Source organism: Clupea harengus, chromosome 20 (genome assembly GCF_900700415.2).
Source record: "Clupea harengus chromosome 20, Ch_v2.0.2, whole genome shotgun sequence".
Taxonomy (NCBI): Eukaryota; Metazoa; Chordata; class Actinopteri; order Clupeiformes; family Clupeidae; genus Clupea; species Clupea harengus.
This window is the reverse complement of record NC_045171.1, coordinates 20,609,983-20,625,450: the sequence shown is the minus strand read 5'-3', so window position 1 is coordinate 20,625,450 and position 15,468 is coordinate 20,609,983. Positions and strand designations below refer to the sequence as shown.

At 45.4% G+C, this 15,468-nt stretch overlaps 2 protein-coding genes across 4 annotated transcripts in view; one reads left to right on the top strand and one right to left on the bottom strand.

The window, feature by feature from the left end:
- Nucleotides 1–2,334: 2,334 nt before the first annotated feature.
- On the bottom strand, nt 2,335–11,857 carry LOC116225288 (phospholipase A and acyltransferase 4-like). 3 transcript variants are annotated; one of them, XR_004166031.2, is made up of 6 exons: nt 9,021–9,119; nt 6,118–6,170; nt 5,552–5,651; nt 4,547–4,791; nt 2,777–3,508; nt 2,335–2,727 (listed from the first exon to the last, which is right to left on the bottom strand). XR_004166031.2 is itself a non-coding variant. In XM_031587607.2 (5 exons), the coding sequence occupies exons 2-5, from the start codon at nt 6,142–6,144 to the stop codon at nt 3,395–3,397; spliced, it is 486 nt and encodes a 161-aa protein (XP_031443467.1). In that variant the 5' UTR covers nt 6,145–6,170; nt 11,788–11,857; the 3' UTR covers nt 2,335–3,394. The 3 variants fall into 3 exon arrangements, 2 of the variants coding, with proteins under 2 accessions (XP_031443467.1, XP_031443466.1); XM_031587607.2 differs by lacking the exon at nt 9,021–9,119 and adding an exon at nt 11,788–11,857 and having other exon boundaries at nt 2,335–3,508; XM_031587606.2 differs by having other exon boundaries at nt 2,335–3,508.
- Nucleotides 11,858–11,950: 93 nt separating this feature from the next.
- Nucleotides 11,951–15,468, top strand: part of LOC116225287 (transmembrane protein 178B-like) — an 11,368-nt gene continuing 7,850 nt past the window's right edge. The window contains exon 1 of the mRNA XM_031587605.2: nt 11,951–12,664. Within this exon, the coding sequence (XP_031443465.1) occupies nt 12,262–12,664 (403 nt within the window). The 5' untranslated portion in view covers nt 11,951–12,261. The remainder of the gene's footprint in view (nt 12,665–15,468) is intronic.

Below are 15,468 nucleotides of genomic sequence, written 5' to 3'. Positions count from 1 at the left end.
TGCAGCAATATAAAAAAACCCACAAGGGTTAAAGGTTAAACCAGCCAACAATCACAAGAGCAAGACAATCAAAAGCCTTCTTCGCACACACACTTCTCGTCTTCCTCACAGAGAAACTGCCCAAAGAGAAACTTTTTTGAGACGCTCCGAGACCTGTTAGGACACACACACACACACACACACACACACACTGACTCAGTCACTCTCTGTTCCTTACGCTTGTTTCAACCACGCAAGGCTTGTCACTCACGCATCTGCTTGATACACACACACACACACACACACACGCGCACACAAAAAGACAATCACGTTCTTGTTCTGCGCTGTGTGTTCATTGTCAGTGGAGCCCTGTAGCTTTATTTCAGCCCTCGTGGTGCTCTTCACCACACACAGCGCAGCGCAGTGCAGCCTGCCCTGACCCCTGACCCCTGACCTTGACCCTGACGGGGAGTGGATCTTTACTAGACCACCTCCGGCGTCAGCTTCTCTCTGGGTCGGCACAGTGCCTGACGTCTCTCGCGTGTCACTGATGTTCTTTCAGATATCCTGATTCTGTGTGCCCGTCTGCCTCGGCCTGCATTGATGCTGTGTGGTGAGGTCCAGCGCCGTGTTCATGTGTGAGTAGTGCTGTCATGAACAGATCCGTAAGAGATTACATTCTCGGAACAAACTCCACGTCAAGAGCCATGGAGTGGGCATCAGGTTCACCTGAACTAACCACTGAACACCATTACTGTTACTCATTCGCCTTAATTAACACCCTACATACATACACACACACACACACAAACCACTACACAGAACTATGATTATTCCTCAAACCTTACATTTGACTCACTACTACTGCTACTACTACACACACACACCAGCCATGACAGGGTCTGGATGGCAGTCCTGAAAGGCTGTGGAGTCCAGCCTGGGTCCAGTCCAAACTCTGTCTGGGGATGGTACCTTCAGAACACCCTTTTAGTCTCCTGTGAGCCATCAGTTAAATATTCTCACACACACACACACACACAGTTGTTACACGCGCACACACACACACACACACTGCTGTTACACACGCGCGCGCGCACACACACACACACACACACACACACACACACACACACACTGCTGTTACACGCGCACACACACACACACACACACTGCTGTAACACGCACACACACACACTGTTGTTACACGCACCGACACACACACTGTTGTTACACGCACACACACACGCACACACACACACTGCTGTTACACGCACACACACACACTGCTGTAACACGCACACACACACACACACACACTGTTGTTACACGCCACTAAGCATATCGCCATTACCCAGTCATGTGACAGTGGCTAATCGTTACTGAACCACCCCCCAGCACTTCGTTACTGAACCACACCCAGCACTCATAACCACCGCCATGTTCTTCCTGGTTTAACGCCAAAGCACACCAATCAGAAATCCCTCTGACAGATTAGGGAAGTGCCTTTATCCAATCAGAGTTTGAGTATTCTCCAGTCAGCCCCACAGATGACCCCTGACCCCCACACCAGTGTATATATGATGGAAAATCTATTTTATTTAAGAAAACCATGTTGGGGCAAAAAATGTTCTTTGAGATGTCTTTGAAAATAACATTTGTCGTGTTGAAGTCCCAGTATTATTTGTAAACTAAATAAAAATATTTTTAAGGATGAAGTACTAGAATGAGTGAAGATATCTCTTTGTATATGCTTATTGTGTCTCGTGTTGTGTGTTTGTGATGTTCTGGAGTTGTAAGTCTGGAGAGGAGAAAATGGCTTAAAGGTGAGGTCTGCGATTCTGGCGAAAGGTTGTTGACATTTTAGCTCAACAGCCAATGAAATTACATCCCTCCCTTCTGTTCTCCTGAAGCAACATGTTGATTGGCTGGAATAGTGTACAGCTCGGTTTGAGCCACTATATTTTGTTTCCCGTTCACAGAGTCAGGACTATCAACAAACACTACTTCTTTTTTTTTTTTTTTTTTTATAAACGCATACACTTAACAGACAGCTAGATGATCATGAGGAACGATTTGCAAAACTAGTGTATTGGATTGGAATTGCATACTGCACCTTCTAATGCCCAGCATGTGTACTGGAGGTCGGGTTATAGGTGTGGCATGGGAAAGGCTACAATACAGAGGCTGTGATAGCCATGCTGGTCATTAACCCAAGAGCAAACGGCTCCAACCGCCTCTGTCTAACCACAGGAATCACCGAGAGCAGCGCTCCTGTATTTAATCATCCCTTATCAATCAGCATTAGGCCACTTTCACAAGACTGCTGCTTATATTGTTACCGTCATGAGGAAACGTGATGTGCTGGGGTGTGTTTATTAAATCTGGGATGTAAAAGATGTGAAAACAAGTTCAAGGGCAAAATGTGGTTTTCCACAGTCCTCTAGACACAGAAGAACTCACTGCCAAGGCAGCAACTGTCCAGCACCTGCACACAGACATCACATCACAGCAGACGTGTGATCCAGGGGGAATCTAGCGTTGGCCCTCAGGCAGTGCTGCGGTGAACCTCCCTCATGTTCCATCACTCCTGGGGCCGTGACCTTGTGTTCCAGAACCTCCATCGTGTTCCATCACTCCTGGGGCCGTGACCTTGTGTTCCAGAACCTTCCTCGTGTTCCATCACTCCTGGGGGCCGTGACCTTGTGTTCCAGAACCTCTATCGTGTTCCATCACTCCTGGGGCCGTGACCTTGTGTTCCAGAACCTCTATCGTGTTCCATCACTCCTGGGGCCGTGACCTTGTGTTCCAGTCCAGCAGGAGTTTACATCATCTCGTCACATCAGTTCCTTTTGTTCTAGAACCTCAGCAGTCCCTCCTCTTCTAGAACCCCACACCCCTCCTGAATGCACAGCTCATGGAAAACAGTCATTGCCTTGTCCAAGAGAGCCTCATGTTATGAACAAATTGCTGTAGCTCTCTATGGGACGTGCTGTTAGCATTAATGACACAGATTCTTCAGTTCTATCGGTTAGAAATAATCAGTATTAATGACACAGATTCTTCAGTTCTATCGGTTAGAAATAATCAGCATTAATGACACAGATTCTTCAGTTCTATCGGTTAGAAATAATCAGCATTAATGACACAGATTCTTCAGTTCTATCGGTTAGAAATCATCAGCATTAATGACACAGATTCTTCAGTTCTATCGGTTAGAGATAACAATAACAAGACGGATGCTTTGTTAGTATGATCACACAAAACACACAATAGAAAAATCTCACTTGTTTAAATGTGTGTGTGCAGTAAGAGGAAGTGAATAAATGATGTTCCTGCCCTCATGACTGAGGAAGCTGTGTGTGTGTGTGTGTGTGTGTGTGTGTGTGTGTGTAGAGGGGGGGGGGGGCTCCTTTTCTCACACCATCCCTTGTTCCTGTGCTGACTGGTCTTTAGGACGCCTTCTGCAGAACCACTTGATGATCGCTGCCCAAACCGTACAGCAGCCACACACACACAAGTCTCTTTTCACCTGGGCAGAGAGAAGGCCACGTTTAACACACACACACACACAGGTAAACCACAGGCCATTCATGTATGAAGCTTCACACACACACGCACACACACTCTCCACTTCTCCCTTTCTGTTCACCCTTCCTGGTTTGCTCAGTGTAATGAGAATGCTGTTCCCTTCCTTCAATGCCTAAGCCAGCCATACTGATAACAACCCTGACTGTTATTGTCACTGTGTCCATCTCTCTATATTTATATTCCTTTTCTCTCTCTCCCCCCCCCCCCCTGTATCTATCCATCTCCCTGTCTATCTTTCTCTTCCTCCCGCTCCATTTATCTCTCTCCTTCTCCCCCCTCTATCTCTCTCTTCCTCCCCCTCTCTCTTCCTCCCCCCTCTCTCTCTCTCTCTCTCTCTCTCTCTCTCTCTCTCTCTCTCTCTGTCCCTCTCCATTTCGCCCCTCTCCCTACCTCTGTTACGAATTGGAGGTGATGTGTAGAACTCAAATGCACGACTCAGAACTCAGCAGTGGAATGATGAATAAATGTTTACTTGCAGGATACAATCAGCAGGCAAACATAATCCAAAAGGGCATAGGCAGGAGAATAGTCGAGGTACAATCCAAGGTCGGAAACACGAGTAAGCAAACAATACAAACTGGGCATAGGCAGGAGAATGGTCGAAGTATAGTCCAAGGTCGGCAACACGAGAAACTTAATTAATAATCACGGAACTCAAGGAACACGGTGAAACAAACACGAAACAAGAGGGCACATGGCATAAACAAACAAACACAGGAAAGCACATGGCGGGAACAAGGAGGCACAAGGACTAGACAAAGGAACAAACACGTGACAACACAAGGGAGACAAACTAAAAAACCGAACAAGGACAGAACACAGACCTTACAACCTCTCCATTCCTCTCTCTCTTCCTCGTCTGTATCTCTCCATCTTCCTGTCTATCTCTCTCTCCCTCCCTCTACATTTCTCTCTCCCCTTCTCTCCCTACCCCCCACCCCCCCTCTCTCTGTATCTCTCTCTCTCTCTCCATCCGTACCTGTCTGGACTCTCCGTGGCCGTAGCGCAGTAGAGTGGCAAAGTTTTCACAGTTCTCCAGCAGCAGGTTGTAGTCCAGCTCCTTGCCCACCCAGGCGTTGGCCTCCTCCACGATGGTGGCCGTGGGCCGGGGCTTGTACTTGTCGTCCAGGTAGTTGTTCACGCGGTAGGGATACCCGTCCGACATGTCCAACAACTTACTGCGCCTTATGTGGCCTTTAGAGATGGGTAAGTACCTGGCAGATGCTGAGGGAGTCAACCAACAGGTTTTAGAGGCTACATAGAAGTATATTACTGTAGTCAACAGGTTTTAGAGGCTACATAGAAGTATATTACTGTAGTCAACCAACAGGTTTTAGAGGCTACATAGAGGTATTTTACTGTAGTCAACAGGTTTTAGAGGCTACATAGAAGTATATTACTGTAGTCAACATGTTTTAGAATCTACATAGAGGTGTATTACTGTAGTCAACAGGTTTTAGAGGCTACATAGAGGTATTTTACTGTAGTCAACATGTTTTAGAGGCTACATAGAGGTATTTTACTGTAGTCAACATGTTTTAGAATCTACATAGAGGTGTATTACTGTAGTCAACAGGTTTTAGAGGCTACATAGAGGTATTTTACTGTAGTCAACATGTTTTAGAGGCTACATAGAGGTATTTTACTGTAGTCAACATGTTTTAGAATCTACATAGAGGTGTATTACTGTAGTCAACAGGTGTTAGAGGCTACATAGAAGTATATTACTGTAGTCAACAGGTTTTAGAGGCCCATCATTCCTTGCTGAGGTATTAAACCAGGACGGGTCAGAGAGAAGCAAGTGGAATATCTTATTGTCTTCTATGGACTTTTCAGTGGAAATATGATATGTAATCATCTTAAAATCTCTCTGATGGCCAACAGAGATGTACTCTTAAAATAACCTGGTGCTTGATGAAAGAAGAAGGAGGATTTGCACCTGAGACTGTGAGGTTGACCACCTGAGACTTTGAGGTTGACGTACCTGAGACTGTGAGGTTGACCACCTCTCCATCTCCCACGTACACGGCCCAGTGGCTGTACAGCACTTTTTCGATTTCAACCATGTCCCCCGGCTTAGGGTCCTACAGGGGACCAACAACAGGAGACTTAGTAAAGACTTACAGAGGACATGTAACCGACTTAGAAGAGACTTACAGAGGACATGTAACCGACTTAGAAGAGACTTACAGAGGACATGTAACCGACTTAGAAGAGACTTACAAAGGACAAATAGCAGACTTAGAAGAGACTTACAAAGGACAAATAGCAGACTTAGAAGAGACTTACAAAGGACAAATAGCAGACTTAGAAGAGACTTACAGAGGACAAATAGCAGACTTAGAAGAGACTTACAAAGGACAAATAGCAGACTTAGAAGAGACTTACAAAGGACAAATAGCAGACTTAGAAGAGACTTACAAAGGACATGTAACCGACTTAGAAGAGACTTACAGAAGATGTGTAATAGACTGAAGCAGTCTCAGGTGAGATGTGAGAGTGAGTGAGATATGAGAATCAGGGTGAGATGTGAGTTGATTATAGACTGACCCAGTAGATGCAGCTCAAACAGCCCATCACCCCAGAACATCAGCGGAGATCACCTGCAACCAGAACAGGAAACACACACATCAACAAGCATGAACAGGAAACACACACATCCACAAACACAAACAGCAAACATGAACAGGAAACACAAACATCAACAAACACAAACAGCAAACACACACATTAACAAACTCAAACAGCAAACACACACATCAACAAGCATGAACAGCAAACACACACATCAACAAACACAAACAGCAAACACACACATCAACAAGCATTAACAGCAAACACACACATCCACAAACACAAACAGCAAACATGAACAGGAAACACAAACATCAACAAACACAAACAGCAAACACACACATTAACAAACACAAACATCAAACACACACATCAACAAACATGAACAGCAAACACACACATCAACAAACATGAACAGTGAACACAAACATCAACAAACATGAACAGTGAACACACACATCAACAAACACAAACAGCAAACACACACATCAAGAAGCATGAACAGCAAACACACACATCAACAAGCATGAACAGCAAACACACACATCAACAAGCATGAACAGCAAACACACACATCAACCAACACAACAGACGCACTAAACCCGAAGCCAAACATCAGCTCAGACCTGCAATCATCACAGAACATGACAGTTTTTACACAAATGTTCTCAAAACCACGATCACACTTCACACATTCACCATATCAGTATTCACCATATCAGTAGACTGTGACTGTGAGATAAACTGTGGATACTTCTGCATTGCATTGATGTACTTCTGCATTGCATTGATATAAAATGTGTTCCTTGTTAGGTAGGAACCCTAACCACTGTACCTCTGACACCATGTTCCTCACACAGTGCATTTACCAGAGGCAAACCAACATGCTTTGTTCTTGATGTCGTGATATCGGCCTGGTTTGAAATATTTGGGCAGCGTTGGGGATTATAGGAGTGGCTCAGATATTGATTTACTGTAAATCAAGGGAGAATATTGCAGTAAATGTGAAGTTCATATAAATGTGACACCATGGATCAGCATCAGGGCTGCAGTAGACAGCTAATGGCGGCATGTTGTGTTATTAGGGCTGCAGTTGACAGCTAATAGCAGCATGTTGTGATGTTGTTTCACTCACTGAACTGAAAAGCATCTATAGACTTTTGTTTCTCCTCTACCACAGAAATAATAGCTGTATTATAATATTGCTGTCATGAGGCATATTACAGAATTTTAGAATTATTTGTTTGGTATTACAATATAAACTGTAAAGTTTATCTTTTGTTTCTTTTTAATAATCTAGACTAATAATCTCACTGCTACACTCTTCAAACAAACTAATAATCTCACACACACTGGTACACTTGCAGGTACACTTGCAGTGGCAGTGTGTGCGTGTGTGCGTGTGTGTGTGTGTGTGTGTGTGGCATGGCCAAAGACTGCTGTGTGTGTGTGTGTGTGTGGCATGCCCATAGACTGGTGTGTGTGTGTGTGTGTGTGTGTGTGTGTGTGTGTGTGTGTGTGTGTGTGTGTGCGTGTGTGTGTGGCATGCCCATAGACTGGTGTGTGTGTGTGTGGTATAACCATAGACTGGTGTGTGTGGGTGTGTGTGTGTGTGTGTGTGTGTGTGTGTGTGTGTGTGTGTGTGTGTGTGTGTGTGGGATGACCATAGTGTAACAGACTGGTATGTGTGTGTGTGTGTGTGTGTGTGTGTGTGGGATGACCATAGTGTAACATAGACTGGTATGTGTGTATGTGTGTGTGCGTATTTTTGTGGTGTGACCATAGACGGGTGTGTGTGTGTGCTGGAGCTAATTTAGCTCTCATAGCTGCTTGCTCTTTAGCCCCAAGGTTGTAACTTTAATATTTATTTATTGAAATAAAACCCTATTATTGTCAACTCTGCCGTCAGTCTTCACATTATTGTGCAGCACAGGACCCTAAAATCTTATCTCATGTACACCTGTTTTAGGCATACTGACACAAAAACTGCCACTTCCTGGCTACGTCACCCCCCCCCCCCTCTCCAATGGCCCTACTACGTTGAATGCACCTGACACGGAGCTTATTAAATTCAAAAACGTGTACGTTTATTGAGCACTTCAATCTGCGACTAAACCACATTCTAACTACCGACTGGTTGAACTAGTCACTAGCTTCCCTCCAAAGTATCTCCCTCCCCGAAAGTCTGTCTCTCTTCTTCTCTTCATCTCAATGCTCGTTTCAAAATAAGTCAATTCACACGTTATGTCTTACACAGTAGCTCACAGTAGAGAATCTGTGTTCAAAGTATAGTTTAATTGAAATATACATCCTAGGGTTAATTCTACATTAAGTCCATGCTGTCTTAAAATGAAAAAAAAAAAGCCATTAATCGCAACAAATTGTTTAAATCCTATGACAGCACCATTATCAGGGCATAATCATGGACATTTACAATATGTCTTATTTGTGCTGGTTTAGGCCTGTTCAATATGTGATGAAAGAACAATTCAGTACAGGCCTACTGTATGTAGAGCTTATCAAAGTTACTGAAACCCTATTCAATACCAGTGACTATCGGTAACCAAATCACTGTGAGTAGTCAGTTACATATGGATGGAGGCAATTTATGTGTGTATGAAAACATTACATTGGATCTATAAGTCAGTGATCAATATGTATGACATTTCTATATACTCTGACTAACCTGAATACCAAGCCATCCAGTAAGCAACTTAATATGTTTAGTCTATTAAAACAGAACGATATTGTACATATTGTAATATAATTTATAATGGAATTTTAACCTAATTTAAAATGTTATTACTTTTAAATAGATATTCACTTACACTTAACCACAGTCCTAATCGAAACACAAATGATTTTTTAAAGAGGTATACCTGCGTGAAGTATAGTTTAGGTTCGTGAGGTTGGCACGTCTTCGTTTTCAGTTTAGCTCGTGATTGCACACATCCTTAAACGATGCAGAAAAGAGGAAGGACTTCCAACCCTCCACCCCCACCCCAACCGCACACAAACTCAGTCAAATATTAGTAGTACACTAACCGCACGGACACGGTCAGAGGCTTTGGGCGAAGGTCAGTCCTGTGCTTTAATTGTCCAGATAGGGGGAGTGTTGCCATGACAAAAATTGTGGAAATAGTGGAGCAATTCGACTTTGCAACTTTACTTTGGGGAAAACTGCTACTGTCCTCCCCTCAAACACACACACACACTCAGTGCCGCCGCTCCCATAACGCGAACTACGCGCTGTGCGTAGGGCACCAAGTCCTGAGGGGGCACCAAAAAATAGGCAACTGAAAAATCATCATAGTTATAATAATTATAATGCCGATATTATTTCAGTATAGAAATATTAGGCACCTTTTAGGCATGTATATCACAAAACAGGCAGAACAAGAGATTGATTAATTGCTCAAAAAAAGTTACGATGGTGCCCCCCCCAATAAAATAAATAAATACAAATACTCACTCAACTTCCCAAGCTCGCCGTGGGTGCCCTTTCCTATCTCAGTGGCCTGACGAACTTTGACAGCAGGCTAACTTTTCGAAAATGGCCTCAAAAAGACAACAGGAGTCAGGGGCACAAAAAAGAAAGAGAAAGAAACTGCGAGATGATGCCCGTGCATCATTTTCAGGTAAGTCCATGTTTAATCATTGTTAAATACGGGAAATGTGCTGCTAATTTAATGGTTAGCCTATGCATACACCTCAAACTAGCTGACGTTATTGCTAATGTTAGCACACTCAAATATGTTATAACTTAGGTGCAAGTAGGGTCGCCAACCGTCCCGAATTGTCCGGGACATCCTGAATTATGGGTGATTTGTATTTGTCCCGTCAGGGACAGCTCCAGTCCCGTATTCCAATCACAGCCTTTTTTATTTGTATCCGTGAAAAGAGAAAAAAGTTAAGTTTTTATCTGTGCCCTGGAGACAAGCGCCTCTCAACTGCACTTGACTCCACAAGCATTTGTTACTCCAACACGAACAGGTGAAACTTGTAGCGAGAGATCATTATGCCTCGACTGAAGGACAGACTGCCCCAACTCAAATAAAGTATCTTAAATCACGATTAAATTGGAAGCTTGCACATTGACTACTGGTTGTTTTCATATTTCATATCAGCATTCTTTACAAATGATGAACTGCTGTTAATATGTGTGAATATGAACTCATGAATATGAATATGAACTCGTTCATAAGAAGTGTCACAGGCACCCATTATAATTGTAGAAGTTAAATCGAGGAGACTATAACATTCGCTAGATAACTAGCTATCATTTCCTGCAAATGGAAATCTTCCATTTAAATCGTTTAAGGTTATTAAAAGTTTCCTTAGCTAGTTAGCTAGCTAGCATAGCACCTTGATAACCATAGCAACCAGGAATCACAAATTTAGCTGCAAAGTTATGGATATGTAGTGACAAGAGGTGTTTTAGCTGTTCTACATAGTGTGTTTACAAAGTAAAGTAAAATTCTGTGAATTTTCTGCTTCTAAATCTTTGCTTCATTGAAGAAGATTGCTTACTTGTATACTTCTGCTTTTAAGTTTGTATTTATGGATGACTATTTAATTTCTACGAAGATTTTGCACATCCCAATACTTGTGTGTATGTATGTTTTGGCTGTTCTGTGAACTGTGTTTACAAAGTAGATTTTCCTTTTTCGTTTCGTTTTTTCTTTCTCCGGGGGGGGGGGGGGGGGCATCATAAAGGAGTTATGCTTAGGGCACCAAAATGGCTAGCAGCGGCACTGCACACACTCACTGAACAGCCCACAAAGCCAGATGGCAAGTTAGTTTCCAGATAACCATTAAGGTACTGTCGTGATGTTCGGCTGGAACAATGGTTTCTGTATGCGAGACATAAACGACTAAAATAAAACAGGTCTATCTATTCTTGTACCAGTTTAATTTCCCAGTGACGAGAGACAACTCGTTTTTGTTGCTGTGCAGAGAAGAAAACCACATAACGGAAGCGTCTCGCGACGCTTCAGTATTCCGCCGTGAGCGCGTTTTCAGCCTAAAATGTCATATGGGACGCGGGCAGGGGGTATCGATTGCGCCTTCACACTTGTCCAATTTCGACACAGTTTGGTAGACGAAGGGCCGTTACCATGACAACTCCCATGCGGGTTATCGCTTGTCATATGCCCTAAGGCACCGTGCCGTGGGCTATTTGCGCGTGCGCTCTATATATACACCCACACTCGTCTATAGCCTGCCCTGTGTGATCTAAGCATGCGCGCCGCGCTCCTGCTTTGGGATAATGGTGAACCGTCAACACGTTTGGGTGTCTCTATCTATATGTGTCAACTGTGTGTCGCTGAGTGGACTACAGCAGCCTACTAATGCAAGCCTGGTATTGTATCTTACTCATCTGCCTGCCATGATCAACCCAGTGTTCATGTGCTCTTCATCCTAATGCCCAGTTGTTGTTCCTGTAGACTACCACTAACTTATTCCCGTTTAGCATTCGCAGACAATAGACGAACAATAGTCTTCCATGAGGTTTAAATGGCTATTCTGGGCTAGGGGGGCGTGGTCAATTAGCCCACTGACCACTTTCTGCTTCACCCACATCCACCTATCATCCAATGACAGCCCTGCAAACCCGGGCAGTTGTGTACAAACATGTAAACAAACCTGAGGACGCGTTTGTGAATAGATTGCTCCTCCCGAAGTTCCCTGCATGACCAGTGTTTTTTTCCCGAGCAGAGTAAGTGAGGTAGAAGTCCATTCTCTGTGACACTTTTCCCAGCTGTCAGTCACTCCCCGCCCCTCTGGTACTGGCGGTTTCCGCGTCTCCGCTCTGATTCCTGCGTCTGTTCCGCACCAGCCCCAGCGGAGACAGAGCGCATTGCATCACCATCCGGCTCCTCGCAGGCAGCATCCCTCGACAGGCATCCTCTCTCTGCCTCTCTCGCTCTTCGTCATTCCGGAGCAGATGGTGGGACGAGCGTCGCATCTGTCTCAGCTCTCCACTGAAACCTAAAGTAGTCATCGGGGACGGGGGGTGGCGTCCGTCATGATCGCGGTTGTGTGCACGGGGAATCTGTGAATTGTGCCGCAGGTTTCCGGAGGATCCAGTCTGTCTGCGCTCTCCGTTGCGCGAGGAAGATGGCTGCCATGAAGATTCTCACTGGCGCGGGACTGTTCTTGGCGCTCTGCTCGCTGGCTTTACTTGCGATGGCTATTTGCACTGACCACTGGTATGAGACGGACGCGCGGAGACACCGGGAACGCTGTAAAAATTATGCCAACAACAAGAGGAAAGACCCGGGTTTCATCTACATCTCCAATCACAACCTGCCGCTCCGGATGCCTCCGAAGGGTACAGTGGAGAGGAAAAACCCGGGGCCGAGTGACGGAGCTCTTCTGCGGGGGAAGCGGCAGGTTGTGGCCGCTGCCCCGGCCATGGAGTCGCAGTGCAGTCGGCAGTTTAACTCCACCATATCGGGGCTGTGGAGGAAGTGCCTCCGGGAAGGCTTCGACTTGGAGACGGAGGAGTTCATCTATAAGGGTGAGATATCTGCTGTTTTACTTAATTACAACAGATGCACACGTGCGGGAGCCTATGCGCAGCTCTCCTCTAAGGGCAGCAGGAATGGGCGCCCAGGGGGCTGCATGGACACACCAAGAGTGCTCTCTAAGGTTATACGATTCCTTAATCTTTCGTGTTTATGATCGAAGCCATTGTTTGATCACTGTTAACTGTCTTTTCTTCTTTGGTATCAACTAAATTGGTTATGAAGCTGAGTGTATTTATTCATTATTATAACTATTTCGTTTTGTTTGGGGAGAAGAGTTCCCAGTTTGCATGTTGTTTTCAGTGAGATTCGCGCGCCCACTTTAGCATGAGGAGTGCACGTGAGCGCTGTCCAAGGTGCTGAGTGTTTATGGCCCGCACGTGGAATGTTCGCGGGGGGGTTGTGGCGTGGGGAAGAGTGGCCCAGGTGCGGTGAGCCCGCTTGAACCCCGCACTTGCAGCTGGCATCGGTGGGTGGCGGAGCCCTGAGATAATGAGTCGTAACAAGAAAATGGACCGGAGCGCCCGAGGGCAAACCCAGTGAGGCACGCGGGCTGAATAACTGATACACATCCGGGTACGGAGCGGTGGTGAGTTTGAGCTGATAAGACAGGGTGTGTGGACTTCGGCAAAAAGCCATGGAGTTTCTGATTAGGACACAAACACTGTCCAATAAAGAGGGCAGATTTAAGCTGTCCCATGATCTTAGTTTATCAACCACTAGCCTTTCACACGGTGCCGACAGCTACAGCAATAACAACAAACACATCAGGAGGAGCACATTGGGAGAGGGAGAAAGAGAGAGAGTTCAACACTATAACAATAACAGACAGGGTAGGACTCGATATCGAAGATTAGAGCACTGAACGGCATTTGACTGAAAGAGACTGAATTTACACAGATGAAGCAGGGTAGACAGAGAGACTGAAAGGCAGTGACTTGTTGTCAGTGAGAGATGTTGTAAGGTTACTTGCCTCAGCTGTTCAACACTAAGCTAATGCTAGCACACAGACTCGTTGTCAGTGACAGATGTTGTAAGGTTACTTGCCTCAGCTGTTCAACACTAAGCTAATGCTAGCACACAGACTCGTTGTCAGTGACAGATGTTGTAAGGGTACTTGCCTCAGCTGCTCAACACTAAGCTAATGCTAGCACACAGACAAGGATCCCAGTAGCAAGTAGATCATTATCCAATTCAAACAGAAAAGAGGGAACCTTCTGGTAAAGATCTTTCTGCTTGGCTCAGTCCTGTCTCAATTCTGAAGTGTGTGTTTGTGTTTGGAGGGGTGGGTGTGTGTGTGTCGGGGGTCCTTACTGACCCCTGCACAATGCTTGTGTCTGTCTGTGGAGGGGTGGATCCTTGCTGACTTATGCAAAGTGTGTCTGTGTGTGTCTGTGTGTCTGTTGTTTCTATTACAACTATGAGAGTACTTCCATCACACACTAATACGTAGTTTTATTTAAGTGTGGTTTGTCTTCAAGGACTGAGAGCAGAAAAGAGCCCAGAGGTTAATGGTTACTTCATTACTGACAATGGCCTTTTTCAACCCTTTTACTAGATACAGAACCTCCCTTCCTTTAACCCCAGAAACCTCTTTACTAGATACAGAACCTCCCTTCCTGTAGCCCCAGAAACCTCTTTACTAGATACAGAACCTCCCTTCCTGTAGCCCCAGCAACCTCTTTACTAGATACAGAACCTCCCTTCCTGTAGCCCCAGCAACCTCTTTACTAGATACAGAACCTCCCTTCTCTTAACCCCAGCAACCTCTTTACTAGATACAGAACCTCCCTTCTCTTAACCCCAGCAACCTCTTTACTAGATACAGAACCTCCCTTCTCTTAACCCTAGCTGCTCTTTACTAGATACAGAACTACCCTTCCTTTAACCCCAGAAACCCCTTTACTAGATACAGAACCTCCCTTCCTGTAGCCCCAGAAACCTCTTTACTAGATACAGAACCTCCCTTCCTGTAGCCCCAGAAACCTCTTTACTAGATACAGAACCTCCCTTCCTGTAGGCCCAGAAACCTCTTTACTAGATACAGAACCTCCCTTCCTGTAGGCCCAGATGTTTGCTTGCCCCATTGTCACCGACAGAACTTCAGGATCTATGTGACTTCCAACTTATGTGCATATGTGTATGGGATGTAACGCTTCCAGCATGCTGTTCTCCATCTTTGGTAACATCTTTGCCTGCCCTCTTACACGCGCCTCTCCTTACTCTATCTCTCTTTCTTCTCTCTCTCTCCTCTCATCTCTCCTCCTCCTCCTCCTCTCTCCGCTCTCTCTCCTCCTCCTCCTCCTCTCTCTCCTCCCCTTGCTTTCTTTTCCCCCTCTCTCCTCCTGTTCGCTCCCCTCTCCTCTCTCTCCTCCTGTTTTCTCTCATCTCCTCTCTCTCTCTCTCCCCTCCTCTTCACTATCCTCTCCTCCTCCTGTTCTCTCTCCTCTCCTTTCCTCTCTCTCCTCCTGTTCTCTCTCCTCTCCTCTCTCTCTTCTCCTCTTCACCCTCCTCTCCTCTCCTCTCCTCTTCTCTCTCTCCATAGTTTCTTCATAAATTCCTCCAGCCGGGTGTCCCGACCCACTCTGAGAGCTGGGGGAGGTGGCAGTACACATGAATGAACAAATCACTGCTAAACTAGGCTGGATCAGGGCCGCATCAGGGCCGCATCTGGCCCGCATCAGGGCAGCATCTGGCCCGCATCAGGGCCGCATCAGTGCCAAATCTGTTCCATGGTGAGGTGACATCAGAGTGAACAGCTAAACAAATACTACACCCCAGGGTCATATTTTAGTCT

Excerpts from the sequence above, each read along its gene's own strand:
- LOC116225288 (XM_031587607.2), bottom strand. The coding sequence starts at position 6,144 with ATGGGCTGTTTGAGCTGCATCTACTGG. Across the intron at positions 5,652-6,117 it reads GTTTGAGCTGCATCTACTGG|GACCCTAAGCCGGGGGACAT; the intron begins GTCAGTCTATAA and ends GGTCCCCTGTAG. Across the intron at positions 4,792-5,551 it reads GGTCAACCTCACAGTCTCAG|CATCTGCCAGGTACTTACCC; the intron begins GTACGTCAACCT and ends TGACTCCCTCAG.